Here is a 27,810-nt window from a genome sequence, read left to right on the forward strand (position 1 = left end):
CCACACGAATATACGAGAAGGAATTTGAGCAAAACTTAAGGAGAGCAAATCGGTGCTGTGCAGCATTCTCACACTTACGTTGTTTGTTGTAGTGGCAACCTTGAGGTCACCAGGCACACGCAACCGAGCAAATGCCTTCCTTCCGTGGATCACTTGCGGAGTGTTTGTGGTAACTATTTTTTCCGGGTCAACACCATTGATTGTGCGGCCACGCTGGACATTGAGGTCCGTCAACGAGACATGGCCAAACTTGAGATTGCCAGTAACAAGTTGATCTTTGTTGGTCATCATAACAGCTGAATGCAGAAGTAAGGAGGAGGAACACAACACATTTCAGCATGTACACCTACAGTTTAACTCTAAGGAGTAAGCGTATGCATGCAGTCTTGTGAAGGAAACACTATTGTAGCAATGGGGTACTACGGGAAGAGATCCACATGTTTAATTTTTTAGGTCTTCATAGAGGATGCATTGCATGTTGTACTGGACTATGGTAAAGGGCATACAGTACCCACCGAAATGTTTATGGGTGTTTAACGTCCCAAAGTGACTGGCTATGAGGGACGCCGTAGTGAAGAGCTGCGGAAATTTTGTCCACCTGGGGTTCTTTAATGTGCACTGACATCGCACAGTACATGGGCCTCAAGAATTTCGCCTCCATCGAAATTATATCGGCATGGCCGAGGATCGAACTCTCGTCTTTCAAGTGATCAGCTGAGTGCCATAACTACTGAGCCACCACAGCGGCTTGATTGAAATATATATTACAGGAAGGAGAAGGGGTTCGAAAAGGAGAAAAATGCTAAATTGAAAAGGTCCAGCAACAGAACCCAAGTACGTCTTCAGAATGCTTAAAGCCTAGAGACAGCCTGAGGACAGCATAATAAGGGCTTCAATGTTTAGAGTACAAAGTACTAATGAGAATATACATTCAGAAGTAGTAAAGCTACTTCAGAGCTTCGGATGTTTATGGTGGACTAGAATGAATATTGAGCAGCTTGAATTGAATATATAGGCTACACAATGAAACAGAGCAACATGCATAGCACACCTGAAATGTTGATCCCATTGATGGTCCCAACATTCAGGTTGTTCACGTAGAGGTCACCAAATGAAACTGGAACGTCAAGAACTTGGTCTCCCGTAACTTTCAAGGTGTTTCCCAGCATGTCAACGAGTGGAACGCCATTCAATGTAGTGTCCACAACAAGACCAGCACTGAATGCCGACGAGCTTACAGGCTTGTTGAAGTTCAAATTTCCTGCACATATTTATAAAAAAGAAATTAGTTGGAGCACGACACAAGGAAGAGCAGTTTGCAAGAATGCAAGGTGAAAAAAAAGGAACCAGAAATTTCGAAGAAAAGCAAAGCTAGTCAAAGAGCTGATGGAAATGAGTTGAAAATACAAGGAATGAATAAGCAGCTATGTATTCTCACTGCATGCAGTGGCATGCTGACAAAGGTAATAAAGCCTTCATTAAGTGTGTGTGTTGTGTCAGGCTTAATGGCACACAGGCAACTCAGGCCATCATGTGCCGAACTACAATATCATGCGAGAGAACAGCCCAATGCAATTCAGTGTGTATCCTTCATCCTATCTGAACTAGTCTCGGTGGAAAGGCTCCTTGGGACTTTGCCACCCTGAGATCACTGTTTCATGTGGAAGACAGCATAAATCACAAGGTACGTGCAGAACTTTCTTCATCTCCATAACATGTGTGGAAGTGACTATCCCACTAATGTCGTACCTTGAATAGTCTGCGGCACCGACTTGAACACAACATTTTTCAGATCATTTTCCATCTTTGCTACACCATTCTTGACATCGTCGATCTGTTGCGAAACGTCCGACGGAACGAGTGCGGGAACCCTCTGGGCACCAGGGACAATCACTGCCTTGGGGGCGGTTACAGAACCAGTGACCCTGACTGGACCGTCAATGACCACGAGCTCCGTGGCAAGCGGCTTCTGTCCACTGGAAGTCCAGACGCGTCCGATATTTGCCGCTAGATGGTCCACGTGAGGCTGGCGCCTTGAGAGAGAAGTCTCCAGATTGTGCAGGCATTCAAGGAGTGGATCCGATTTCCCATATGCGACTGCAAGAAAGATTCCAGAATAAAATTGTACAGAATGAAATAGAGCAGTGGTTCCTAAGCTGCGTTCCCTGGAACCCTTGGGTTCCTTCGAGTGCTTTCAGTTTCCCAAGCATCTGTACCCATCCTAGCCTCAATCCGTCTACCCCCCTCCCCATTTTGTATACCAGTTTCCTTTCAGGATTAACTGTACCACTACTTAAAATTACTGTCTCCAGAAAGTGCTAATTTTTAATATGGTCATATTTCAGAGAGGCTGCATGTGAATGGTTTTTTGTGTGCATGTTAGGAAGGAAGGTCAAGGCACAGAACCCCCTGAACTAGGGATAGTGGCACCTGTTTATTAAAAGAAATATATATCTATATATCTATATATCTATATATCTATATATCTATATATCTATATATCTATATGATAGAAGCCAGCAGCCACAGAAACCAAGGGGCACAGGAGATTTTTTTTAAATTAATTTATTTATTTTGTGGTGTTGGTCAATTTAGAATATTACTGAATATGTGATCGCTTAAAGCTAATTGATTAGAAAAGCAGAAGAAAAAACAACCACGTGCCGCCGGTGGGATCCGAACCCACGACCTCCGAATTACGCGTCCGGTGCTCTACCTCTGAGCTACGGCGACGGCTGTCAAACCTTCTGCTTTCGGGGGTATTTATGTTTACAAGTAACCTAACCTTGAAAGTGTTCATCATAAAGTGTTCATATCTATATATCTATATATATCTATATATCTATATATATATTAGTTATAGTTAAGCAAATAAGGCTGGGCTTTCTGAAGTCCACAGCTTTTTTCAAAGAGTAATGAACTTGAGACAGGAGACCATGCCACTTATACATAAATTCCAATGACTCACCAAAGCTGTACTTTTGCAGGACGAGCTGATGAGGAGGCTGGGCTGCAGATGGTACTGCCTGGGTTGCGAACATGAAGAACTGGCCCTCTATGAACTGGAACACTACACTGGATAGGGTCATGCCAGACATCTTCAGTGTGAACGTGCAGTTGTAGGTCGAAGACTCTGTCTCCAGGAAGAACATCACTTCATCCTGTGAAAGCATTGCCTTGCACTTCAGCTGCCCACATAAGCTCAAGAAAGAGAAAAAATTGAAAGTTCCACAAAGCTAAAGTACATTAAGGCTAGGCTAGAATGGAGAGGCCTCTACTTTACAGTAGTCATGCAGAGATATTGGGGAAGACAACACCTGTTAAGGGGGTACGAGGGTTTTAAACTAACCTTTTTATTTGTGGCTAGAGTCTGATGAAATTTTGCACACAGATGTGTTTTTCTCTTCCGATTTCAAAAATGTAGTGATAATTGAGCTGGTGGTCTTAGATCAAAAGTTATCTTAAATTATAGAGTGTAATTAGGTAATTTCTTACGCAACTTTAATGAACTTTCTCATTGCATTTTGTTGAGCTTATTTACATGAATTGATCGCCAGAGAATTCCCATACCCGATAACATTCTTACTTTTCTTTGTTTAGGCCATGTATAAATAGCAATTTACAATTAGCTTAACGAGTTGCAGTGTAAAATACGGCAACCTTTTACTCTCGACATAGTATATCAGGATGACATGCCTTTAGAGAAAAACGAAGAATGTCATCGGGTATGGGAACTCTCTGGCTATCAATTCATGTAAATAAAAGCAACAGAATGCAACGAGAAAGTTCATTAAAGCTGTGTAAGAAATAACTAATTACAGTCTAGACTTTGTAAGATCTGAGACCACCAGCTCAACTATGATTACATATTTGGAATCAGAAGAGAAAAATGCATCTGTGTGCAAAATGTCATGAGATTCTAGCCATAAATAAAAAAGTTAGTTTTAAGACCCTCGTCCCCCCTTAAACCCTTACTTGGAGGAACCATGCAATGTACAGAGGTGAGCACCCTTGTCTGGAGCAGTTGTGCTGTGTGCTGCAAAGCAGATTTAGTGAAATCTCAATGCAGCTGCTCTGCTAGGGGCTTATGCTTGTACGATTTGCAATTTGCAACTCTATCCGGGTGTGCTTATTGTCCAACACTATCTGCACTACTTTGGATTCCTTCCCTTTGCTGAACATTGCTCAAGCGCTCGACACACGCGTGCTCACCTCTGTGGAGTGTAACTGTCAGTGCGGTGTCATGCATTAAGTTCTGTTTTACGGGATTCCTTATATCTGACAGAACGCCTGGAGCCAAATGTTTTTAGGTGAAACAGACTGCCACCTCAAAACTGAATGTCTTGGCCAGCCACCTGTACGCAACCCCAAACACTTTGGAAACCTCCCACAACCGATGCAAGGGCTTCTGCTCTCCAACAAAAACTGCTCGAGCATCACACTACCCTTTCCTTGCACCTATAATGATCGCGACAATTAGTCCCAAAGAAGTCATTACATTTCAACATAATTATGGGATATGCTTGCCCCTTTTCGCTCAGATTCTGGAAGATCTCCTGGTGTTAATAAACATAGTCTAACAAATTCCAAAAGACTAAGATCACCACAGAATTACCAAAAAAAAAGCTTAAAGAAACACCAAGGAGCTTCAGCCAGAGTTTTTAGCGTCGTGTTAGGTGTTTGTAGAAGCAGGATATATGCAGAGCTCTTACTGAAGCAGTATCTATACTCACCCTTCGTACAACAGCAATAGCTGCTTCGCCATTTGGCAGAGTGAAGACCGAAACATCCTCAGCATCCTCTGTGTTCAAAAGGGTTTGCCACTCCAGAAATTGATCACCTGCATCACATGAATGAAAAGAAGGATTTTTTTGCATGAGAAAAATTTGGACTAAGAGTTGCTCTTTGCAAAGGCACCTACCAGCATACCAGTAGAGAAAGACTCCTTGTTTCGTGAGGAAGGTAAGGTAATGGATGCCAGCAACTGTAAAGTGGTTGACCTTGAAGGCCTGCCAAAACCTGATCACCTGTACATAACTCAGCTCGTGTTCACGCCCTGCGAAAAAAAAAAATATTGAAGGCTTTAGTAAGCATTCATCCGAAAGAGAAGACCAATCATTGCTGCGGACAGCTAGAAAAAAAACAAACAAATTACATCTGAAGCAAGCCGAGAGCTTGCAAGATGAAGAATGCAAGAACTAGAGCACAACAGAACAGTTCGACAGCCAACACTGACATTCCCCATGCAACACACAGACCGGAAGGACTTAAAATGCAGACTGGCTACAACTAAGCAATGATCTTGATCTGGACAACAGTAAATTTGCACTTTCATACGCAGCTTTTGAGTCCCCCAAACTGGCAGAAATGAACATGGCTGCACATACGCTTTAAGAGATTTCAGTCAGTGTGTACGAATGTCATGAGATGCTCAGTCCTTAAATGTGCGAAGGAGCTGAGAAACAAGAAATTAGGATATACTAACGTTGATTGTAAATGAACACAGGTGAGCCCAGAAAGAGCTCTCCAGCATTGTCCCTTTGTTGAGCAACTGCAATGTACAGCGGCCCGTCCATGCTCCAAGCGACGACTGATTTGGCTCCGACAACCGAGTGCTGCGACACTGCGTCAAACTGAGTGTTTTTCCACTGGTAAAGGCTGTGGACAAGAGGAAAAAAAAAAAAATTTACAAAGACTGACAAGTGGCTCAGGGATGTATTACAAATCACAGAAAAGGAAATGATCCATATATGCATGGGAGGCAAAGTTATACTTGTGACACACTCCGAACACAATGCAAGATTACAAATAGTTGCGCATGACTTCTGTCACTAGACGGGCAATACAAAAGCTCGAATCTGTGCCAGCAGAAAAACAGTAGGGTCCGCATTCAGATGAGAACAATTCCGGAACACCGCAGACCAGAAGGTACCAAGGATTATGACAATCTTACCTTTCGCATATCTATGCTGAGCAAAAATCAGAAACCATGAAGAGGCCAGAACTTTGAAATAAAAAAAAAAAACTTACACAAGCTTTCCATTGTACGAAGTGCCAGAGCTGGAATAGCTCCTGAACATGCAGGTCACGAGAAAGTGGGCGGTGGCACCGCGGACGACTTCAATATCGGATTCGCCGCCCAGCTGAATGGTCTGCTTGGTGATCAGCTGCTGGCCTTGAAGCTGGTATAGCCGCACGAACTGTTCCCTAGCAGCGTGTCGCTGGTGTAGGCAAACAAGCCACAGTTGATCGCCGTACACGAATGCCTGGAACGAGACAGCATTACGCGTGGTCGGGCCATCAGAATTGAGCTTGCATATAATAAAGCTCGTTAATTGTGTTTGAAGAACATGTCCCGATTCATACATGTGGATTTCAAACATCACATGAAAGACCATGGAAATATTTTACCGGTGCCCTTGCCATAGCAAAGTTCACTTTTCGAAATCTGCTTGCTCGAACCCTCTCCGCGGGTTCCGGACCACGTCACATGAACTTGAGCATTGCCCGCAACTCAACGTAAAAATTGGCTCTTGGTAAATTGGCTTTTGAGAAAAGGAAATGGCGCAGTATCTGTCTCATATCTCGGTGGACACCTGAACCGCGCCCCAAGGGAAGGGGGGAAGGTGGGAGTGAAAGAAGGAGAGAAAGAGGTACAACTCAACGATATAAATTTGTTAACTTTCACCGGCCGTTTCAAGCAGGAGACAAGTGCGCACCTTGACTTTGGTGGTCGTCAAACTCGTGGCCATTCCAGTGAAGGCAGCGTAACGTCCATTGGTCCAGCGGAACAGTTCAACCTGTCCGGAGCGCGTTGCAACGACAACGAATGTCGCTCCGGCGATGTTGGTCGGCTCCCAGTAAGACACGTTTCCAAGGTGGATGCCCAGGTCGACTGGCTTGGTACCGACGACTCGCAGGTGGTCTTGAGGAGAGACTGAAAACCGTAACAGCGAAAACAGTCATATTATAAAACTAAGCTTTGGGCGAAGGAAACGAGACACGGCAGAAAAAACTTAAAACTGAAACTTACCGCCATAGTCAGGACTGTTCGGAGCTATCACATTTCGTTTGTGGCGCTGCAGTCTGGCTCGTTCGAAAGCTTCGTGTAGTTTGATCTTGAAGGCATCTAGCTTTTGTTTAAAGTATTCTTCAACGTCCCCGTCTTGAAATAATGCATCGATGTTGAAAACATGCGCTACAAGTAGCAAAATCGTACACTGAAGTACCTTCATTGTCACCAATGGGAAGGAAGCATGAATAATGCTGCCTGCTGCAGAAAGAATAAAAAGTTTCCTTTAGAAAGAGTTTTCACCAACTGCAGAAGCTTGCTTGCAGTAGCACTCACTAAAGTAGTTACAAGCACGAGCACGATTCAGTGCACAGAGTTGAACCAGTGGAACTCACACGATAGTCACAGCTGTCGATTGAGCTGGCGCGGGCCTTGCAACTTCGCTTATGTAACTTGCTGGGCACACCCACTAAAATCGGGAACGCCCACTGTCGTATCAATGTACTTATTTCCACGCTTCTTCCGAGTTGAAAGACAGGGAGCGATAACGTTCGCAGCTCGACCAGATTTTGCGCCTGCGCATAGTTGTGACTGTGTTACACTTGCGTATGGTATGCAAACATCACTGATATCTGGGAATTATGAAATGCTCTTTGATAAAACTCAATCGCAGAAGAAATTTGGAGGTGTTTCTGGTAGCACAGCTGGCGCTACAAGTCGTTATGTATTCTAAAATCATTCATGATCGTCGGTACTGCGACGGAGGTTGTCCCCGAGGCCGTGACTCTGTCCTAGTATATACACGAACTTAGTCAAAAGACATTTACATGGCTTGTTTATTTTTTGCAACATAGATGTGCAGAATAGTGGGCGCTTCGTTCGTTATCAATGGATTTTTCCCTTGGGTTTCAAATGCTTTCTTGAGGCTGTTCTAGTATGCATTGAATGACAAAACTTTTGAATCTCCCGCCATGCACACACCCATGTTTGATGACACCAGGTGGCGAAAAGGCAACCCTGGCTTAAACACCGCAAAAAACCTAAAAAGATAACCAAGTATCAAATACATCTTCACACCTCTTTTTAAACTCGTCCAATATTCTCTGCCGCCTTGCCTAAATGCTGCACAGATGGCTTTCGTCGCACATTTAGCCGTCGTGCTGGCCTTTTTGGGCTGCCTGGTCGCCGATGCGGCGGTGAGCAAGACGAAAGGAAGTAACGGTGCGAAACTTTGCAAAGAGGAGCCGGACATCATTGTTGAAAGAAGCCTAGCTCAGACGGGCTACCACAGGTAAGGATTTGATCTTTTTTTCCAGTTTTTAAAAGCGCAGAGGCTGCGCGTGTGAACAGGGGACGCCTTGAACATTTTTGCTTGTGTCTTTCTTGCAATTTGCAGGGAACTGCAGACCGTGATTCATGCGCGGAACCGACTTAAGGTGAAGGGTCGGCCCCCGACTCTTCTACTACTGGAAACGATTCCAGCGGGTGCTTTCGTCGATGCGCATCAGCTTAGGCTCCTCGATGACAGCGATGCCACGGTAATTTTTTTCGTTCAGTTAGTCCGTGTTTCTAGTACGTCGACTGTTGTGGCGAAGTGGCCCCAACCAAATGTACTCAGGAATATTCTTGAGTACTTTCTTTTGACTAAAAGCACGCACTGCCGCATGCATTACTTTAGTGCGGGGAAGCCAGCTTGGAGAGTACGGTAATACATAGTATGGGCCGATTATAAAGCACGTGTGATTATAGTGCAAGAGATTGAAGCAAGATAATGGCAGTGGCGAGACCGATCCCCAGCAGAACCTCAGCGCTGCGTATTATTTATGCAGAAATATCGTTCCTGGTTCTTTACTTGAAGGTGGTCGCAATGGATACAGCGTGAGAAAAAAAAAAAAAAAAACTGTTGAACTATGCAGGAGCTTATTTAAACCTCTTATGTGCCATTTATCATTACGAATCAAAACAAATATATTTTTTCGCTTTACTCCTCAAGAAAGCTAGCTCGTTACTTTTCCTACAGAACGCACCGGCGGTTGATTTTGTGCACACATTTACAAAACTTCCTACAAACTGTGTGAATAGTTGGAAACTCTAATATTTAAATACCAGGATTTGTGAAATTAGTACCCTAGGGGTCGTGGAATCATTTTCTTTTGCAAAGGTGCACATGATGTGCTAGATTCAGAAAAAAAAAGAAAATTGGCATTATAGTACTAGTGCCAAATTCTGTCTGCAAGAAAATGGTAGATGACGTGCTACTATAAGCGCTCTGTTTTAAGAAATATTATTGGCTGCATTCGCTGGTTGGCACAAAAAAGCACCCATTTCAATGAAGGCTGGATGCTATGTTGGCCTGAAACAAAGAAATCTGTGCTAGGTAGAGCACACTGAGATAAAGCTGCAGGTTCACGATGTACATACGTCATTGTGTAAAAACGTCTTGAAGAGTTATTTTCATGCGGAATGCCTGTTTTAAAACATTCTGGCTGCACCTTTGTTTTACTGGCTGAACATTGAAGCGATTGATATTAAATTGCCTCTGTGTAGCTATGAACATTTTCCAATTGTTTGCAGTCTCTCTTTTTTTTCTTTCGTGATGCACGCATGTACAGTTATCAGCAATATATCGAAGAAAACTTCAAAATCTTTTTAAGCGCAGATGAAGACAAGGGGCGACGAAACCCAGCAGGACAAGTGCATCACTTTCTTGCAAATGCCATACCAACTAGCCAAACAACCATGTTAATTACGGAACATCTAGTAGATTTCTCCTACTGTACCCAACTTAAAAGGCATTTTGGGCTCGTGAATTTAGAGCAGAAAGTACCGTTCTCACTCATCTCTGGGGTTGTAATCCTAAAGGTTTGCATGCTAGTAAAGGACTGCATATGCTCAGACATTGGTTGTCGAAGTTATCCGAGAAAATTCCCCAATGCATCATGCCTTGTGCAGTTTGGACTGCGTGAAAAAGTGGACATTGAAGAGATGGCGCACCAGGCCAAAAGCCACAGCGTCCTCGCTTTCCTGTCGGTGAACGAGACTTCAGCACTGGCTGCATTGCCCGTACACATGCGCTACCACAAGGCACAGAACTGCCTCACGGATGGGCCCTTCGCCAAAGTCACTCTGCAGCCACCTTCTGTCTACTTCAGGCATCTAGACCTAGGTCTGGCACAACCTCTGTTTTCACTCAGTGTGCATCTCAAAGTCTTCTTCATCATCATCAGCCTGATTAGCCCCACTGCAGGGCATAGGCCTCTCCCATGTCTCTCCAATTAACCCCGTCCTTTGCCATTTGTGGCCACCGTATTCCCGCAAACTTCTTAATCTCATTCGCCCACCTAACTTTCTGCAACCCCCCGCTACGTTTACCTTCCCTCGGAATCCAATCTGTTGCCCTTAAAGGGGCTCTGAAACACCTTCCAAGGAGAGCACATCAACTTGCTCAATCACTGCATTGTGTTGTCATGGAAACCTGAGCCAAATAATACACTTTACACGCAGAAGAGGACGCACAGTCACGCGTGAACGCTGGCGAGCCCTTCCCGGCGACTTTTTCATGCTCGCACCCTCCACCGTCGCTTGCATCTGCGTATACAAGTTGAGAGATGGCTATTGGTTGGATTCTTTCAGACGTCAGGCAGCTTCCGTGGCCGTGGCCAATAAGCGGGGAAGCTCCGATGGGTCAGGAAGCTCCGCCCCCGGAGGTGTGGCCGACGGAGGAGCGCCAACCTTCCAGCATGCAAAAAGTGACGAGAGGAAAGGGAAAGGCGCTTAAACACGGACATTCAAGTTTTGACTACAGCTAACTCAGCTTCTACAAAGCGCATCCATCAAAAGAAATTCATGCGGGACAATATTCATGAAGTGGCGTGCTTTAACATCCCAGGCATACTGCAATTTCATTGCAGCCCCTTTCAGAGCCCCTTTAAGCATTGTCGGTTATCTTGCCTTCGCATTACATGCCCTGCCCAAGCCCCCTTCTTCCTCTTGATTTCGATCAACTAGGATAGTAGCAGTATGTGGCAAAAATATGCGAGACTCAATTAGACCATCTAGCCAGGAGTGCTCCACAGTCTTCGATTATTTATTTTGAACTAGGAAGTATATACAGTCAAACCCACTTATAACAATATTCAAGTGCCATGGAAATACCATTGTTATAACCAATAATTGTTATAACAGGGTTGTGCCGAAAAAAATAAAAGATGACAAACTTTAGAGAATTTATTGATAGGAAGGACCTGGAGGGATTTGATTGTTCTAATGCCTGTAAAAGCTTGTTAATTCGAACTTCAGGGAACCGGAACAGTGTTCACTGATGACCAAAGCACCGCCATCACTGCGCCACCAGGAGCTTCGCGCACCTCCACGTCACAGGAATCATTCTTATGGGAAATTCAAGAAGCATGCAGAACTAAGGCTGCGGTGACAGCTGACAAGAGAAAAAAAACGGCGCTGGCTGCATGCACGCGCACTGCACAGACTGATTTGCGGTGTGCGTAGCCAATGCAGCAGCTCTCCTGACGTGATGACGCCTGGCTCTTTTGCTATCGTGGCGTTGCTGCGCCAGCTTAGTCCATTGGTCGGCCCCACACGTGCACGCTTTTGTGTTGTAAGCATGGTTTTGATGGTGTGGTTGTAGCATTTCCTTGTTTTTTTTTCTATAATGGTTGACACTCAATTACCAGATTTAATTGTTATAACCAATAATGTGCCTTGACAGCATTGCTATAAGCAGTTTATTTTACCATAGAACACATGGCAAAGCTGATGGTGCCATGACTGACCATTGTTATATCCGATATATTGTTATAACCAGTATTGTTATAAGTGGACTTGACTGTATGACAATATACGCAATTCTAGTCGAAATCAAGAGGAAGAAATGGGCTTGGGCAGGGCATGTAATGCGAAGGCAAGATAACCGCCGGTCCTTAAGGGTAACGGAGTGGATTCCAAGAGAAGGCAAGCGTAGCAGTGGGCAGCAGAAAGTTAGGTGGGCAGGTGAGATTAAGAAGTGGGTGGGGATGCGGTGGCCGCAGCTGGCAAAGGACAGGGTTAATTGGAGACATGGGAGAGGCCTTTGCCCTACAGTGGGTGTAGTCAGGCTGATGATGATGATGATGATACGCCCTTGCTAACTTACAGCACCAAATGGAAGTTAAAAGCTATTGATACAAGTTAACAGTGATGATATAGGATGAAAGAAAATTGGTATTGGTTCCGCGTATCTTTCAAAATCTGCGAAACAATTTGTTCGGTCTCTGTCAGCCATTGATATGGTTTTTATCTTCATCTGTGTGTCACTGTGTGCACCTACGAGTCCTCGTCACCACATGGCAGCACTTGGCTCGCAATGCAGATTTTCCCGACACCTGTGAGGACCTTCACCACTTGCCGTGCGATGCAGCTAACATGGAGCGTACATGCCTCTGGAAGCAACTCAGAGTTGCTAACGTAAGTACCTCAACCTCTCTCTTTGATTTTTCAGTGCTAGCAACTTACCAGGAATACTAAATGAATGTGGCTGTATGAGAAAAAAAATTCAGTTGCTTAGCGATTTTTATTTTTTTTTCTATTGCAGTTGAACGACCTTCCGGCAGAGGTGCCGGTTGGATGCCTGGAGGATGGCTTTCTAGTCTCAGTCATCACCCTAGTGACATACAGCCTTTGTTCCATAGCCATTGCATATTATGTTTTCATCCACGGCAAGAAGCCACGTTCAGACTGATGAATGTGTATTATGTTTGTGTGTGTGAAAGCTGGAATTGTGAAAGTGTCTCCTCACGCTTGACACACTATTGTGGGACTCTCGAAACCTGCACGCGAGTGCTGTCTTATATTGTGCATCTCAGCTCTTTTAGGCAACAATTTAAAAGAGAAGGGTTGAATGAAAATTTGTCAGCACGAATTTGTGATTTTTTTTATGTTTAGCATACCTTTGTTGTTGCTGGCATTCATTTGTAAGAATAGAACTAATGCACGAGACGATCTCATTGAGTGCAGTCAAAATAAAGATGCAAGTCCAGGAAACGGCTCAGTCCCATCAGCAGTTTGTCAAAAATGTAGATGAGACAGTTGCCCCAGCCACTCCAACAAGAAAAAGTTAAATTCTTTGCATCCCATCAGATATCATCATCATCAGCCTTACTCGCCCACTGCAGGGCAAAGGTCTCCCCCGTGTCTCTCCAATTAACCCTGTCCTTTGCTAGTTGCGGCCACCCTATCACTGTAAACTTCTTGATCTCATCTGCCCACCTAACTTTCTGCCGCCCCCTGCTGTCCTCATATTTTGTGAACAAGTGTCCACAAAACATGAGCATAATACCACATAGAAGTGAAGCTGTGAAGTACCATTTAAATACTAGCACCAAGTCAGTGTTGACGTGGCAACAATACTGTTATTTCACTAACTTCTGGTATATGATGAACAATCGGTCATACTTTGTGGCTGCATATGTAGCCAGCCACTGGGATATGAAAAGAAGTTGCAAACAAGACTCTAAATCATTCACATTTTCCCATGGCTTGCTGGAATTGCGTTTGAAGCATCACACGAGGATAATTTCCTGCACCTTTTGTAAACTGTGTGGGAGTGAGCCACATTGCAGCGAAACAGACAGGTTGTGTTTGTCTGCAAACAAAGCTAGTGTGTCACAGCTATATGCACTACACATGGTCACTTCTTCCTTGATATAATTTATTCTTTTTGTTGTTTTCATACAAATAACATGTTTACAGTACACATCTCGCAGCACAACAGAGTCGCTTTTCAACCGTCTTGCAACATGTGCAGGTTGCTTCGCACATAAAGCGAACACCCAAATTGTCAGTCAAGCGTAACTAACTTGCACATCCGAGCCGTTGTATTGTACAAAAGTGGGCTACCCGACGAAAGCTCGAACGTGTCCGAAGAAAAGCTGGTCTGCTGGCTTTCGTGTTTGATCCAAGCTAAAATAAGCGCTTGAAAGCCAATTTGGATGTTCTCGTTATGCACGACACACCCTGCACATTTTCCGGTACGCTCCCATGTGACGCAGATTTTGTGCTAACCCCTCCCTACCCCATCTCCCTCCTCGGAGTGCCACGTATGGCTGCTAAAAACTGCCAGCCAGACCAAGAAAGTGAGGCCCCGCCAGCATTTTGGGTGCGAATAGCAAGCGAGCGGCCAGCACTGTTTCTTCAGGGTTCTCCGAAACATAAGCCGGCATGGTTTGCTTGCTGCGGCGAGTGTGTGCGCGGACATCGATGCAATGTGTGGAAAGGCGAGCAGATGGGAAAAAATGGTAATGGCGATATGTACAAGGCGCGGCGAAGGTGCTTGAGGAAAAGCGCAAATGCATACTGCAGCAAGCAAAACACTCTGCAGGCTGTCCGCACGTCATCCGCATGTCGATGTGGGGACCACGAACTCGAAGTGCTTCTCAAGTAAGAGTCTTGCAGACCGTCATGGCTGTGCTAATTCAATTTTTTATGGAAGGAATAGCGCAGTGGTCGTGATAAACGCAGGGCAGAGAGTTTCTCGACATACGGTCAAACAAGATGGCACACAGAAAAAAAAAACGACGAAAAAAAAAAAAACTGGCAAGTGTGAGCACAAAGCAAAGAAGCGACTGTGCAGCTTGCAGTTTATATCATCATTTACATCATCATAGACTGTGTCTAATATACAGTTTCCACCAATTTTTCTTACCTGTGTGTGTGTAATCTGAATTCAAGTACACACTTGCAACTTCTAAAGAAAGGCAGGAGTTGTTTTCAGTGTAGACATCGGGCTTTCTTTGACTGTCTTCGACATCATTATTTGCATACACAGACTTGTTCTTTTACAAAATAAATATTTACTACTACCAAAATGTACAAACCTCAGAAAAGGATTAAAAACGCCACTAGAAGCAAGCAAGTCGAATGTACGCATTCTTTTTGCACTCCTCTGACAACAAAGGGTTGCGGCCTCACTGCGCGCATTTCAAAATGCATAGACACATTTCAGCAACAAAACCGAGAAAAACGGCCCAAAGTCTTCGTCCTGGGTCATTACAAGAGGAGACAATCGAGGCCAGAAAAGACACACGGTAACACACATCCTTTACTGTTTTACAAAACTACTGACCACCCCCTCTCCCCCCTTTTGTACATATTATTACAAGTTAACGAGCTGTCCCTCAGTATTCACAAGTTTAAAAACAAATTTGAGAAAGTTCGGGGGGGAGGATGGATGAGCTGTGCATTGAAAACAAATTCCTTCCTAATGGAAACAAAACAGAAAATGACAACAGTTTTGTGACAGATTCACACTCGCAGAAAAAAGCATGAGGAAAAAAACTGCCGCTCATGCACAAGCGTGAAAGAGGACAAATGAATAAAAAAAAAAAGTCTGCAGGTGGTGCGTGTGGTAATGCAGTTGCTAATGACAATGAAGTCTCCCTCTACACTATGTACACAAATTTCGGTACGCGGTGGCGAAAAGACCGAGGCCGAACTCAACCCGGTGCCGTGATGAGTGGTAGTCAAAGTCTCTTTCCTCCCACACAGCCTCGGAAAGTGCCCTCTGGCTCTGCACAGTCCGCAGAGCCCAACCGCGCACAGTCACCGAAGAAGTAATGCGTTCAGCCCGGCGCACGGAAGAAGAGAGTTCGGGCTGTTTACATTAGTCGTTGCTGCACGCGTGTGCTCACTGTACAAGAGTCTTCCTGCGTGCCACGAGAAGCGCGGTTCTTCTTCTTCGTGGCGGGAGTTCCTCCACTCCTCCCCGAGGGTCACCACGTGATGCTCTCGCGGAACACCTTGATCTTGTGCACGAAGAAGGCCTCGAGCACCTCGGCACACTGGTAGAAGGGCGAGTTGCGCGGGTTGTAGTAGCGGCAGTTGTCGAATATCTTGGTCATGTCGCCAATGAACTCGCTCAGCTTTTGGTAGTGGCGAGTCTGCAACCGCCGCTCAATGGTTTGCAGGTCTGCAAAGAGACGGAGCAAATGCGTTCATACGACACGACTGGACAACCAAACGACTCCAGTGAGATGACCCAGACCTGATACTTCCCTTATGTAGATCCATAACTACAGCGCAAACGACAGGACAGAGATGAAGAAGGAACACCACACAGCGCTGACTCACAACTAAAGTTTATTGGATGCCAGAAGGTATAAATACCTCCCTGGCGGCCAGAAAGAATGCAGTCCACACTTACATGCGTGACTGACATAATAGTGTACCAGTCATATGCCGCCAAGCAAATCACATGCGCGAGAATACAATATAAGCAGTGACAGAATACAATATAATCAGTGAGCAAGCACTTGTCAATATTCGCAATCAAGGTATCTTCTTTCTTTTTCTGACAACGCGACAGATGAAGCACTGATGCATTCTTCCGAGAGCCTACCTATTAAGTGAGCTTCAATGATCTCCCTTGTTAACGAGTCACGGTTCTTTTCTAACACTGCACTTTCCTGATAGATTGGCGCACAGACGTAGGTGTCATCGTCATCTTCATAGCCTTTGCAGTGCCTGCAATGTTTCGCCACGTGGCCAGAGATAGCGACACGGGAGACATTATACTCATGCTCTTTGAGTCTTTCGTTTAAACATCGGCCGGTTTGGCCGATGTATCGCTTCTCTCATCTCTGTCCTGTCGTTTGCGCTGTAGTTATGGATCGTCAAAAACACCAACTCGCCCAACAAATGCTTTTGTCCCTTATGTAGCCAGGTCCAATTGCCACTGGCATTAGCTGTTCAACTTGCTAGCCACTGCTGAACCCAACGGCAGTTCTGAGACAAAAGTGTGCAAATGGTTCCCATACAGTGTGGGGGCAATCCTCGTACACTATGGAGAGGCTAGACAAACCAACCTGCCACCACACAAAAAACTTGCCCTACTTCTGATCGGCACGAACCTTGAAGACAAGCTCTGGCTGATTGACAGGAAGGAACGGACAGCACTGGGGTCCTCGACTGAGGGCCACATCCATTGGGAACAACTGTTCATTTCCTCTATAAAGTTTTTTACTTCCTCTTCAAATAGTTAAGGAAAAAGCACTTGAAACGGGTACGCCTGCAAGATAGAAAACTAGGCACGGACTAAAAAAAAAAAATCTGTTGCCAGCACTGCATAGTTTACTTGTAAGGCTACATTGCAAAAAAAAAATTTCTATGCTCTGGAGGTTTGACCATTACTCGCATAAATTGAAATGAAGCTAGAAATTAGCAGTCTCGTTACACAGACACTGGCAAGAATTAAACAGCTGTTGAAACCCATGCGAGTTGACAAGGCCAGTACGTACCCATAGGTTCTTTGATTATTGTGTAGTAGTCTGGTGCCTCCTTTGCATCCACAGGTTCCAAGAAAGGCCAGGCCATCTTGTGCGTCTGTAAGAATTATTGAAAAAAAAAAACAATGCCCCGGGACTTGTAATACAACAGTCGTTATTAACCAGCAATTCAACTGCTTCAAGCTGAAGCTTGTTACTCCAGAAAATTCAGGCAATGATCTTCAGACAGGTTCTTCCCTGAATAAAGGCAGAGATGTGGCATTCTCACAGCTGTTTCTGGGGCTCGCAATAAAAGCACAACTGTGCTGCATTCATTCATTCATTCATACAGAACAGAACCAGTGCTTTGCGTAGAGCAGTAATACAGCAGAACACTGTTACGGTACAGTTGGAGCTTGTCATAGCGAACATGGATATTGCAAACTGCTGGCTATATCGAACTGCCCCTAAATAATAGTATTTCGAACACATGCACGCACGCAGGTTGTCCCAGCTAACTTGGACCAAGATTTTAAGAAAACCTGAGCGTTCTTCAGAACTGAAATCGCATGGATGTTGTTAGAGTTTATCTAACGTTGCAGTACCTACTTGAATAAATAGTTGAAATGAATAAATTAACTTTTTCAATATAGCTTGAAACGTTCTGCCGTCAATAGGAAAGTTGTGGAGCTCCACAAATATTGTCCAACCTGGGCACTTCCAAAGAGTGGACTTAATGTGGCCGTTTTTATTCCAGAAAAACGAAAGCCCGCGGAGTTTAAAAAATACCACGTGACAGCGTGCTCCGTGCGCCCGGATGCGCCGCGATTACTGCACTCTCATCCGTGCTTTGTAAAAAACATCACTCGCTTTGCGCCTTTCGAGCTGCCCAAGACAGAGCTTTACGTTGTGCTTGGTTCCAAGACAAGCGCCAGTGGGCACGGGCAGCAGTTGAAAGAGAGCGCGGCTCCCGTTTTTGCAGCGACAATTGCGCTCTCACGTTAGTAGAATGCATGCGGAGGAACGATGACAATCTCGTGAGTTTGAATTTGGGAGCAAGATCCCAACAAGGAAAAATGCGTAACGTCTTAGGTGAAACACCCTGTATAAAGACACCGATATAACAAAGAAGTTTTGCAGGCCTGAGTGATTTCGCTACAGTATAGCAAGAGAGCAGCACAGGAACCTGGCTGCACTGAGTGAAGGGCGGGTAAGGGTGGGGAGAGAGTACCTGCAAGCTGCGCAGCAGCTTCTTGAGGTTGTCGAAGTCCTTCGGCTGCAGCGGCTTGAGGTTGGCCTGGTTGATGTTGCTGTTGCGCTGGCACGTGGGGCAGATGTACTCCTCGATGGAGTCCGCCTCACTCTGCAGCACCCCAACGCACCGGCCGTGGAACCAGTCCTGGCACTGGTCACAGCAGATGTAGAACCTGCGCTCGACAGCAGGGGAAGAAGTGTTACAACTCCTGGCCCCCCCGCTTCCACAAAGCACAGGCAGGGTACTATTTCAGGTAGCAGTCAGCCTGACATACAGCTCATACTGAATACAGCAGCGCAAAATAGACATGATAATAGGAAAGAAGCTGATGGGACTGGCACTAGTGCTGTGAGGTTCTTTCCTGCTGTCCTGTCTATTTTGCACGGCTCTTTTCGCTTTGGTTTTCGGCTTCTTGTACATACAAGCAAGTCAGCACAGATCAAGAAAAAAGAAACGAAAATTAGCACAACAAAACAAAGCCTATGAGGAAGCAAAGCACCACCAGACGCACAGTCTTTGCCAAAAGTAACCAGGCTGCATGGTTTGCTCCTCATTCGTATAGTAGAGCCCTCACGGCTTCCCTAAAGATCAAAAAGTTTTTTGAAGGTGAGGACAGGGGTTCTCCTTACCACACACAGATTCAGAGCTTGGGGGTTGGCATAATATCGTCAATATACGACTGAGAAGCAAACCGTGCAGCCTGGTTACTTTTGGCAGACTGTACATATGTAGCATGGTATAAGAGTGCAGTGTGTATCATGTCTTGCCTCCTAATCAGCCTTTGTTTTGTTACACTAGCCTTCTTCATAGTCACTGCATCCATGTGTATAACTGCACCGATACGAATTCGGGCATATCCCGAGGCCCTGCAAAAGGGGTGCCACTCACTGGGACTCGTCGTAGGGTTGCCTGCAGAGGCAGTACAGCTCCTCAGTGGAGCTCTTGTGGTCCGTCCGGCATTCACTGCAGACATACTTGTCCATGGCCTTGGCCTGGATCTCGGTCAGGCCGATGCACTTGACGTGGAACCAATTGGAGCACAAGTCACAGCCGATCATGAACCTGCACGTGGAAATGACTCCTCCTCCATAACTGGCCCTTGCGAGGACCGCAGGCGAACGGAAGGCCGCGACAGAGCACTGGGCGCTTTCAGCCGGAAGCTGTCTACCGATTATCACCAAGATTTTGTCCTATTTGAGTTGCTGCAAGAAAACTAAACTTTCTTAGAATTGGTCACGCTGGAAATGAGAACAGCTTCTGATGTGCTAAACATTTTATCCAAGGGCTTCAGGACAGCTACTGCTATCACTTCATCTGCAAGACTAAGCATTTTTTGCAACTTTAAAGGCCACGGGGCAACCATGGGGCAGTTTGGTTGACATGAAGTCCAAATATGCTTTTCATACAGATAACTAAGTCTCTGCAAGCATTTCCACTAGCTCGGCAAAGCAGTGCTCTCTGCTGGGTACCAATATCCCTAAGGGTCCAAGTACACAGGCCCCATTTCCAGAACTTCAGCCGGCGGCGAACCCAAGGTTCTGCAAAAGCTACGACTAAATGCTGTGCCAAACTAGACTAGCACCTGCCATGGATCAGGCTGGCAGCCCGTTCTCTTTAGAATGTGGCATCAGCTACATCAAAGCTCAAGTATCTGCACCATGACAGTGCCCTTACTGTTTATAGACACAGCCCCCCTTCCATCGAAGTTCAACTGCCTGGCACCATGACGGCTTTCAAGGGCAGAAAAAACACGTGCGATGCATACCCCAACCCCTCCCTCGTGTACCGTTAAAAAGTGATGCCGAGTGGCAGTCTAGGCTCACTTGGAAGGGTCGTAGGGCTTCTTGCAGATGCAGTACAGCTTGTGCTGGCTCATGGCTGCGCCAGCGCCCCCACGCTGTTTGGCGTGGCCGGCTGGGGTTGCAGAGTTGCTGCCGCTGCCTCCACGGTGGTGCGACGGTGCGGGTGGCGGCCGCTGTGCGGTTGGCACCTTCGGCTGCTTCTTGGGCCGCTTTGCTGCCACTGGCGGTGAGACATCGCTGTCGCTAGTGGCAGACTGTGCCGCAGCCGCCCGCTTGCGCGACGCCGCGGCTGCCGCTGCAGCAGCCGCAGCCTGCTGTTTGCTGCTTTCGAGGGTTCGCATCACCTGTTGAAAAAGCAAAAAACAGCACGGTCACAATAACTTCAAGAGACCGCCAGTTCCAACATCAATTCCCTCTCAAACAAGGGCATCACACGTGCTGCGAGCGGTACTAAAAGCTGCACAGAAAAGCTTCTTATCTGGTGTTTGTCAAAGCATGAACTGCATTTAGTTTCTTGTCAAATGTTTAGGGGAATCCCCCAAGGTGGAGTAGAATTGTAATAAGGGACTGCTCCGGTGAAGCGGTGGTCCCGGGTTCGAACACTGGACCAGGACAAATTTTTCTTTAACTACGAAGTTTCTGAGAAAGCTGTATAGCTTTCCTTTGTAGCCGTATGGCTGCGCTCGGGTGGATGTCAATGAGTAATTACTCCCTTATTAAAATTCTACTCCACCTTGGGGGATTCCCCTAAACATTTGACCAACACTGTTCCCACTTCGAGTTATTGATCAATTCGCTCTCGCCCTACCATAAGCTTGCCGTCCCGGTTAACTCAATTGGTAGAGCGACTGCTCCGGTGAAGCGGTGGTCCCGGGTTCGAACCCCGGACCAGGATGAATTTTTCTTTAACTACGAAGTTTCTGAGAAAGCTGTATAGCTTTCCTTTGTAGCCGTATGGCTGTGCTCGGGTGGATGTCAATGAGTAATTACTCCCTTATTAGTTTCCTGTGGTTTTCTATAAACTGGATTCAGTGGGCAAGAGAACTGAATCATGTTCAACTGGGAGTACACCAACCTGAGCAACCTTCTCCTGAGGCGGAATGCGCGGAGTGACCAGGGTAGTTGGAGCAGCAGCCGCTGCGGCCGCAACCGCTCGCCGCTTGAGGTCCGCCTGGAGTTCAGACTGCAGGAAGACAGGAGCCATTATTACCCCAGAAGGCATTCAGCAACAGACTACAGAACAAATAAGAGTTAATGCCAGCCCAGCGGCAGGCACATTTCCATCACCAGCAGCAACAATCTCATACGCTATAAAAACACGTCCCAGTTATAACCAACTCAGGTGAACTGATATTATCAGATGGCCGGACCTGCCAAAGAACTGGCGGCCATTGCAAGCACTGCCATTCTGTTCTCACGGATCAGATATGACGTGCAGCATGGCTAAGGCCCCTATCTTCCCACGATTCTGCGATTGCACGAAAAATCGCGGATTTAAGCATTTTTCGCGTAATTCTGAATTGGCATATACAGTTGTTACAGACATCAGTGGGAGCGACAGAACAAGAAAGAAAACGACTAATTTACCTCATCTGCATACATGCAACATGAGGGGGAGTTTGAGACCTCGGGAAAATTTTAAAATAAACATTCTTTCGATTATAACAAAATCTCACACCATCCAGGCCAACCAAAGCGGAAAGAGGATCTGCTGCAGGACAGGTTTCTACCAGAAAAATAGTTGGAGTATGGAAGCGTGCCTAGATTTAGTTGAGAATTGCCAGTCCTAGCTCCCAAGTGGAAAGCGTGAGTGAAAACTGCCCGAGAACTGAAATCTATCGACAAAGACCTCACACAGTTCCCTTCTAAGCAAGACGTACAAGGTGAGGATTTCAATGTCCCGCGTCTTTCCTGGCTGGAGTGACCCGAGCTCTCTTCGATTGCTTTAAAATATTAGTCTACCACGATCAAACCTGCTGATGCAGAGAGAGCATTCAGTTGTTATGCAAACCTAGCTATTGAACAAGCGCTGTTCTCTGAGTGAGGATAACAGGAAAACGTTCACTGATGCCAGGTTACAACAGCCACCCTCAATTTTACAAGAGGGACCTCCTCAATGCGCAAGGCCTAAGCTTGAAAAATAAACTTGCACATTTCTTTCATAATTCTTATGCTTCCTGCGGAATTTCGCAGATTCTAAATTCTGCATCCATGGAATTTAGAATTTTACACTGAAGGAAGTTAGCATGACACCTTAACTTAAAACATGACATTGGTGCGCCACTGAGCTGAGTGCCATCTTCCCACACTGCTGGACCCGAGCTCTCTTCGATTGCTTTAAAATATTAGTCTACCACGATCAAACCTGCTGATGCAGAGAGAGCATTCAGTTGTTATGCAAACCTAGCTATTGAACAAGCGCTGTTCTCTGAGTGAGGATAACAGGAAAACGTTCACTGATGCCAGGTTACAACAGCCACCCTCAATTTTACAAGAGGGACCTCCTCAATGCGCAAGGCCTAAGCTTGAAAAATAAACTTGCACATTTCTTTCATAATTCTTATGCTTCCTGCGGAATTTCGCAGATTCTAAATTCTGCATCCATGGAATTTAGAATTTTACACTGAAGGAAGTTAGCATGACACCTTAACTTAAAACATGACATTGGTGCGCCACTGAGCTGAGTGCCATCTTCCCACACTGCTGCGCTCCGTCCATGCACCATGCCCCCATGTGAATTTTAACTGCACTGTATATGTGCGTTAATTTCTGACTTTTGCTGGTTTTTGCACACAATGACGCCTGCATGAGGCTACCTGTAATAAACATGTAAGCCAACAAGACACTCACAAAGCGAAACGAGCAGGCAACAGGGACCCACCTGTATCTGTATCTGCAACTCCTTCTCCATCAACGCCCGCTTGCGCATGATCTCTCGACGCAGGAATTCCGTCTGCCGTGCCAGCACGTCATTGAGCTTCGTCTGCGATGCCCGCGCCTTGCGCTCCTCGGCACTCGCCTTGGCCCGCTGCCGTCGGCCGACCGTCTTCTCGTCACGCTCGATCTTGTCCACGATGCCCTTGAGCACCTGCTGGCACACTGCCGTACTGCACCGCAGAGAATGGCAACAACAGAGATGCAGTTAAGACTTGCGCTTTGTGTGCTAAGTCGCTAAAGCGCTGTTAGTTCTACGGTGTCAGCAGTACAGCTCTCGTTTGGCAAAAAGGCCACTTTCTGTGTGTCTGAAGCCTCCCCCGACCTCGATCCACCAGAAGCCTATGCAGCAACAAAATGAAAAAGGGATGGCAAAATAAAATTCAAAGATGGAATCATGAAAGGTGATCATTTTAAAAGCGAAATGTAAAACCAATGCAGTTACATCGCATCGTGTGATTGCCTGTCACTTTTTTTTTTCTGTGTTCTATATCGCGAGCGGCACACAGCCTATTCGCCTTTTTTTTTTTTTTGTTTCGCTTCGTGACACACGACCAGATTGCTCTAGAATGGTAACGACTACGTGTGGCAGCTTCCACGATGATGTTCGAGATTGCCACCAGTGCTTTCATGTCTTACCTCGCGAGTCTGCTGTCACCTTTAACCCTTCACAGTCCCTAGTTAAGCCCCTCCTGACAACGCAAAATGGGTGTTCTTGTCCCCAATAAGCTTTTCCGTGCTTGTTCCACTTCCAAATAGTGCACGTTTTTCTCAAACACACTACCCAAATGTGGTTGAAATACCTAGTCAAGTAAAGGAAGGTAAGGCCAAAAATAAACATCCCATGAGTTGTTCTTGTTGCTTTCTTTCTTGCTTTCTTTTGCGGTGCCCAAAACTGGCGAAATATAGTTATAGACTGAAACAGTCGCAAAGTGCGTAAACATTTTGAAACAAGAAGTGTTAACTTGAACACAACTGGGAGTGACGGTCATCGTCAACCAAACGAACACGGAATGAACTGGCTGCCATCGCCAACAACTAGCTGCTTTTTTTTGCTTTGTAAGCACAAGTTTGTGGGCACTCCAAGCTGCACCTCTATGACAATCTTGTAAAACAATTTCTTTATCTTGTAAAACAATTTCTTTTCAAAAACTGAATCACAGCTGGCGCGAATTACTAGCACCACAGGCACAAGGAGGAACTCCCATGTCTTTCGTCAAATTCTCACAAGAGATGGCGCCACTTACCGCTGCCCCTCGTCCTTGTGCTCGGTCTTGACCTTCGCTGTGGTTGGGGACGACGTCGTGGGACCACCGCCACCCGATGAAGAGGACGATGATGACGAGGAGGAGGACGACGAAGAAGAAGACGACGATGAAGATGAGCTGCGGCCCGTGCTTGCTGGCACCGAGACGGCCGCGGGGGTCCGCTGCATTTGCTGGTGGTGCCGCTGCAGTGCCAGCAGCTTCTGCTGGATCTCGGGCGAGGTCTGTGGGTTCATCAGGGCCTGCCGCACAACTGCACGAAGACAGAGCAGCGCCCCGCAGTGAACACAAGGACGAAGATTCGGTTTCGATGCCGCAATAGCAGCTTAGCCAAACAGCCCACCACGGCTAACATGTTTTCGGTGTGCACGAAGTGGGTCAAACACCTAATTTTACCAAGCGTTTCACCAAGCGTCACTGTGGTAACCACTAGGTCACCACTGTGGGGGCAACAAACATGAGTGAAAGTGGTTACTGCAGTTGACAAGCTTTGGGTACACACGATAAAAGCGCAGACACAACTACAAATGACAACAGAATCGCATCACTGCCATGAAGAGACAGATGAATGCCTGATGATTTAATTCAAGTCTCTCCCAACACAAGCCAGCTAGTAGTAAATGTTGACGAGCCACACAAAAATCACCACACTTAAGGACTCTGCCACTTTTTCATCGAGAATAGGAAAAACATGCAACAGAGGAGTCCTCCCATGTTTGCCCAGGGAGGAAAATTTAGCACACTGTTGTACTTATTAAGCAAAGTAGCAAAAAAGAAGAAAAGGAGCTATCTAAAAACAAAATTTTCAACAGAACTTGGTTCCCTGCAATACGCAAATTCAGAAACCGATATGCAATAAAGGCTCCACAAGCAACTTCTCCCCTTCAAATTCAAAAACAAATGTCAACATTCGACTAAGAGGGCAATGCTAATACAGTAGAACCCCGCTGTTACGTTCCTCACTGCTGCGTTTTCCCGGCTGTTACGTCGTTTTCTTCGGGTCCCGGCATAGCTTCCATAGGATCCAATGTATTGGGAACCCCGCTGTTACGTCGTAGCCGAGGAAACGATCCCGCATGATAGCAACCGGGCTCCCCGAACCCGCCCGGGCAATGCGCGTTAACCGGCATTTTGATTTTTGACGAGTCTCGGCCAGGCTTGGCTACGGAACTGGCTGCAAGAAGCCGCACGCGAGTTGGAGAGGCCGCCACTAGATGGCTATCTGCCTCGCGAACACCGAATGCCGCGATCTTTATCTTGGGAGGTGGTGACGAGGAGGCGCGCGGCTGCGGTCGCTTATCTGTTTTTCTCAGCTGCCACGCGCGTCTTTTCTTTTCATTTTCATTTTCTCTTTCCTCTTATCTTTCGCCTCTCCTCTACCTGCAAGTGACAGCGGTGGTGGCTGGGCTGGAGCCAGTAGGCAGGCCCGTGCAATTTCCTTTTCATCCTTCTCTCAGTGGCAACATCTTTATCGTGCTTTGATGGCGTGATAGCGTCGCGTAAGCGGAAGGCGCTTCCCCTTGAGGAAAAGCTGGACGTACTAAACGCAGTGGACAGGCAGTCAGGGCGGCCTATGCGGAGCAGCGCGGCGAGCAGCCTACGAACATTTCAGTGCTTGACGCTGTGCATAACGTCGCTTCAGCGTGGACTGCAGTGAGCGCGTGAACTGCACAGCACTGCTGCGTGCGGTGTGGCCGCACCGCAAAGCGACGCTGACAGCAATGTGGCCTTTGCTATTGAGAAACGCGTTGTTCTTTCCAGCGAGCGAAAGAAACTGCAATTCACCGTTCTCGATTTTTTAAAGTCCAATTTGCGGAAATATATTGTTTCAAGTCAAAGCTGCACTGTTTTCATTAATTTTCGGTGCTTTCCTCACTGTTGCGTTTTCCCGGCTGTTACGTTTTTTTTCCCCGGTCCGGTGAAAAACGTATGAACGGGGTTCTACTGTATTTTGACTGCACCTCAATTGCCGCAAACAGCATCCACTCACTCTGCTGTGTGATCGCTGGGGTAAGAACAAACTGCTGCGGCGAATTTGGTGGCGAGGACACGGGTGACGCCGCAGGTGGTTCGGACTTGACCGGAGTGGTGGGCTCAGCCTGCTTGGTCGGAGCCGCCGACACGGTGGTGGGTGTCGTCGGCGTCTCCGCGCTACTCGCAACAACAGCAACAGCAGCAGGGGCTATGGCTGAGACAAGCAAAGAGAGGCGACGTAAACACCTTGCAATTGTAAATGATATTGCCGGCACAATGAGCATGGCAAACAAGACTTCGAGGACAGCCGACAAACACAAACGACAAAGCTGCAACCTGTTAGATCCAATCAGTCTGTGAATTAGGAACAAGACATGCACGTAAACGTCAAAGGGCCCCAAGTTGTTAAGGGGGGACCCTGGTCTTGAAAAAACAATTTTTATTAATGAAGTCACAGTTAAGAAATTTTCAGGCCACATGTATTTTTATGCGCTGATTCTAGATAGCATGTCATTTAATTTCGAGTAAAACAATTCCTTGGACACTTGTGCAATTTTTACGCAAGTATTTTGCGGGAAGTTTTGCAGAAAATTTGCTGCAGGAAACTCGCTGAAATGCATGCCATTGGGTTCTCTTGACACCAAGGAATGCAATGAGGGTAAAATTATCATCCTGGCTATCATAGAACTTGAGTTATAGGGTACTGAAGCTGCCGATTCAGAAACAGGAATACACACTTTTCTCATTCCTGAAGCGACAACTTCAAAACCCTATAACTCAGGTTCTATGATAGCCAGGATGATAATTTTACCCTTATTGCATTCCTTGGTGTCAAGTTTCCTGCAGCAAATTTTCTTCAAAACTTTCCGCAAAGTACTTGCATAAAAATGGCACAAGTGCTCAAGGAATTGTTTTACACGAAATTAAATGGCATATCTAAAATCAGCGCACAAAAATACATGTGGCCTGAAAATTTCATAACTATAACTATATTAATAAAATTTTCTTTTCAAGACCAGGGTCCCCCCTTAAGGATTGCAAACGCCGTCAACTTCTACCGCTGACAGCTCCAGCAGTGAGGTGAAGGCATTCGTGCAGTTCAATCACTTCAGTCAGAATACAGGTTTCTCCCATTCTGGTACAATTACCTCCCTTTTTTAACGAGGTGCTCAACCGCTGCATCCACCAAATTCTAGCCCTGGCTAAAGATGAAAATACACTTCATAGAATAGCAGACGCACAAGCAGTGTTGCAATAAAGTAGTTTCTCACATTAGCACACTCGAATTCAAATATCTTGCTAACAAAGATCAAGT

General features: G+C 46.1%; 4 protein-coding genes across 5 annotated transcripts in view; 2 read left to right on the forward strand and 2 right to left on the reverse strand.

Annotated features, from left to right (window-relative positions):
* Positions 1-3,077, forward strand: part of Atg12 (Autophagy-related 12) — a 24,890-nt gene extending 21,813 nt beyond the window's left edge. Inside the window, exon 5 of the transcript XR_016292683.1 lies at positions 2,988-3,077. The gene's annotated coding sequence lies outside the window, so the exon portion shown is untranslated. The remainder of the gene's footprint in view (positions 1-2,987) is intronic.
* The window catches only part of LOC149347875 (uncharacterized), a 24,216-nt gene extending 16,981 nt beyond the window's left edge, over positions 1-7,235 (reverse strand). The window contains exons 1-10 of the mRNA XM_089587576.1: positions 7,034-7,235; positions 6,720-6,937; positions 6,031-6,266; positions 5,486-5,658; positions 4,922-5,056; positions 4,734-4,840; positions 2,969-3,161; positions 1,750-2,097; positions 1,052-1,261; positions 79-296 (exon numbers count right to left, since the gene is read on the reverse strand). Of these exons, the coding sequence (XP_089443702.1) occupies positions 79-296; positions 1,052-1,261; positions 1,750-2,097; positions 2,969-3,161; positions 4,734-4,840; positions 4,922-5,056; positions 5,486-5,658; positions 6,031-6,266; positions 6,720-6,937; positions 7,034-7,235 (2,040 nt within the window). The remainder of the gene's footprint in view (positions 1-78; positions 297-1,051; positions 1,262-1,749; positions 2,098-2,968; positions 3,162-4,733; positions 4,841-4,921; positions 5,057-5,485; positions 5,659-6,030; positions 6,267-6,719; positions 6,938-7,033) is intronic.
* Positions 7,236-8,006: 771 nt separating this feature from the next.
* On the forward strand, positions 8,007-14,918 carry PIG-X (Phosphatidylinositol glycan anchor biosynthesis class X). Its single transcript, XM_089587582.1, has 5 exons — positions 8,007-8,303; positions 8,409-8,550; positions 9,965-10,178; positions 12,378-12,472; positions 12,600-14,918. Exons 1-5 carry the CDS (start codon positions 8,143-8,145, stop codon positions 12,744-12,746), a joined length of 759 nt encoding a protein of 252 aa, XP_089443708.1. The 5' UTR covers positions 8,007-8,142; the 3' UTR covers positions 12,747-14,918.
* E(bx) (nucleosome-remodeling factor subunit NURF301 E(bx)) overlaps positions 14,617-27,810 on the reverse strand; it is a 52,570-nt gene continuing 39,376 nt past the window's right edge. For both annotated transcript variants that reach the window (XM_089587578.1, XM_089587577.1), the window contains exons 23-31: positions 26,512-26,709; positions 24,504-24,774; positions 23,204-23,429; positions 21,398-21,505; positions 20,344-20,666; positions 19,409-19,582; positions 18,497-18,692; positions 17,299-17,383; positions 14,617-15,971 (exon numbers count right to left, since the gene is read on the reverse strand). In XM_089587578.1, coding sequence (XP_089443704.1) covers positions 15,775-15,971; positions 17,299-17,383; positions 18,497-18,692; positions 19,409-19,582; positions 20,344-20,666; positions 21,398-21,505; positions 23,204-23,429; positions 24,504-24,774; positions 26,512-26,709 — 1,778 coding nt within the window. In that variant the 3' untranslated portion in view covers positions 14,617-15,774. The remainder of the gene's footprint in view (positions 15,972-17,298; positions 17,384-18,496; positions 18,693-19,408; positions 19,583-20,343; positions 20,667-21,397; positions 21,506-23,203; positions 23,430-24,503; positions 24,775-26,511; positions 26,710-27,810) is intronic.

This window comes from Amblyomma mixtum, chromosome 4 (assembly GCF_055824585.1).
Source record: "Amblyomma mixtum isolate Tamu chromosome 4, ASM5582458v1, whole genome shotgun sequence".
In the NCBI taxonomy this organism is placed as follows: Eukaryota; Metazoa; Arthropoda; class Arachnida; order Ixodida; family Ixodidae; genus Amblyomma; species Amblyomma mixtum.

Bases quoted from the DNA above. Each gene is read 5' to 3' on its own strand.
- PIG-X (XM_089587582.1), top strand. From the start codon at position 8,143: ATGGCTTTCGTCGCACATTTAGCCGTCGTGCTGGCCTTTTTGGGCTGC. The intron at 8,304-8,408 runs GTAAGGATTTGA...TGCAATTTGCAG, and splicing joins GCTCAGACGGGCTACCACAG to GGAACTGCAGACCGTGATTC. The intron at 10,179-12,377 runs GTCTGGCACAAC...CTCGCAATGCAG, and splicing joins CTTCAGGCATCTAGACCTAG to ATTTTCCCGACACCTGTGAG.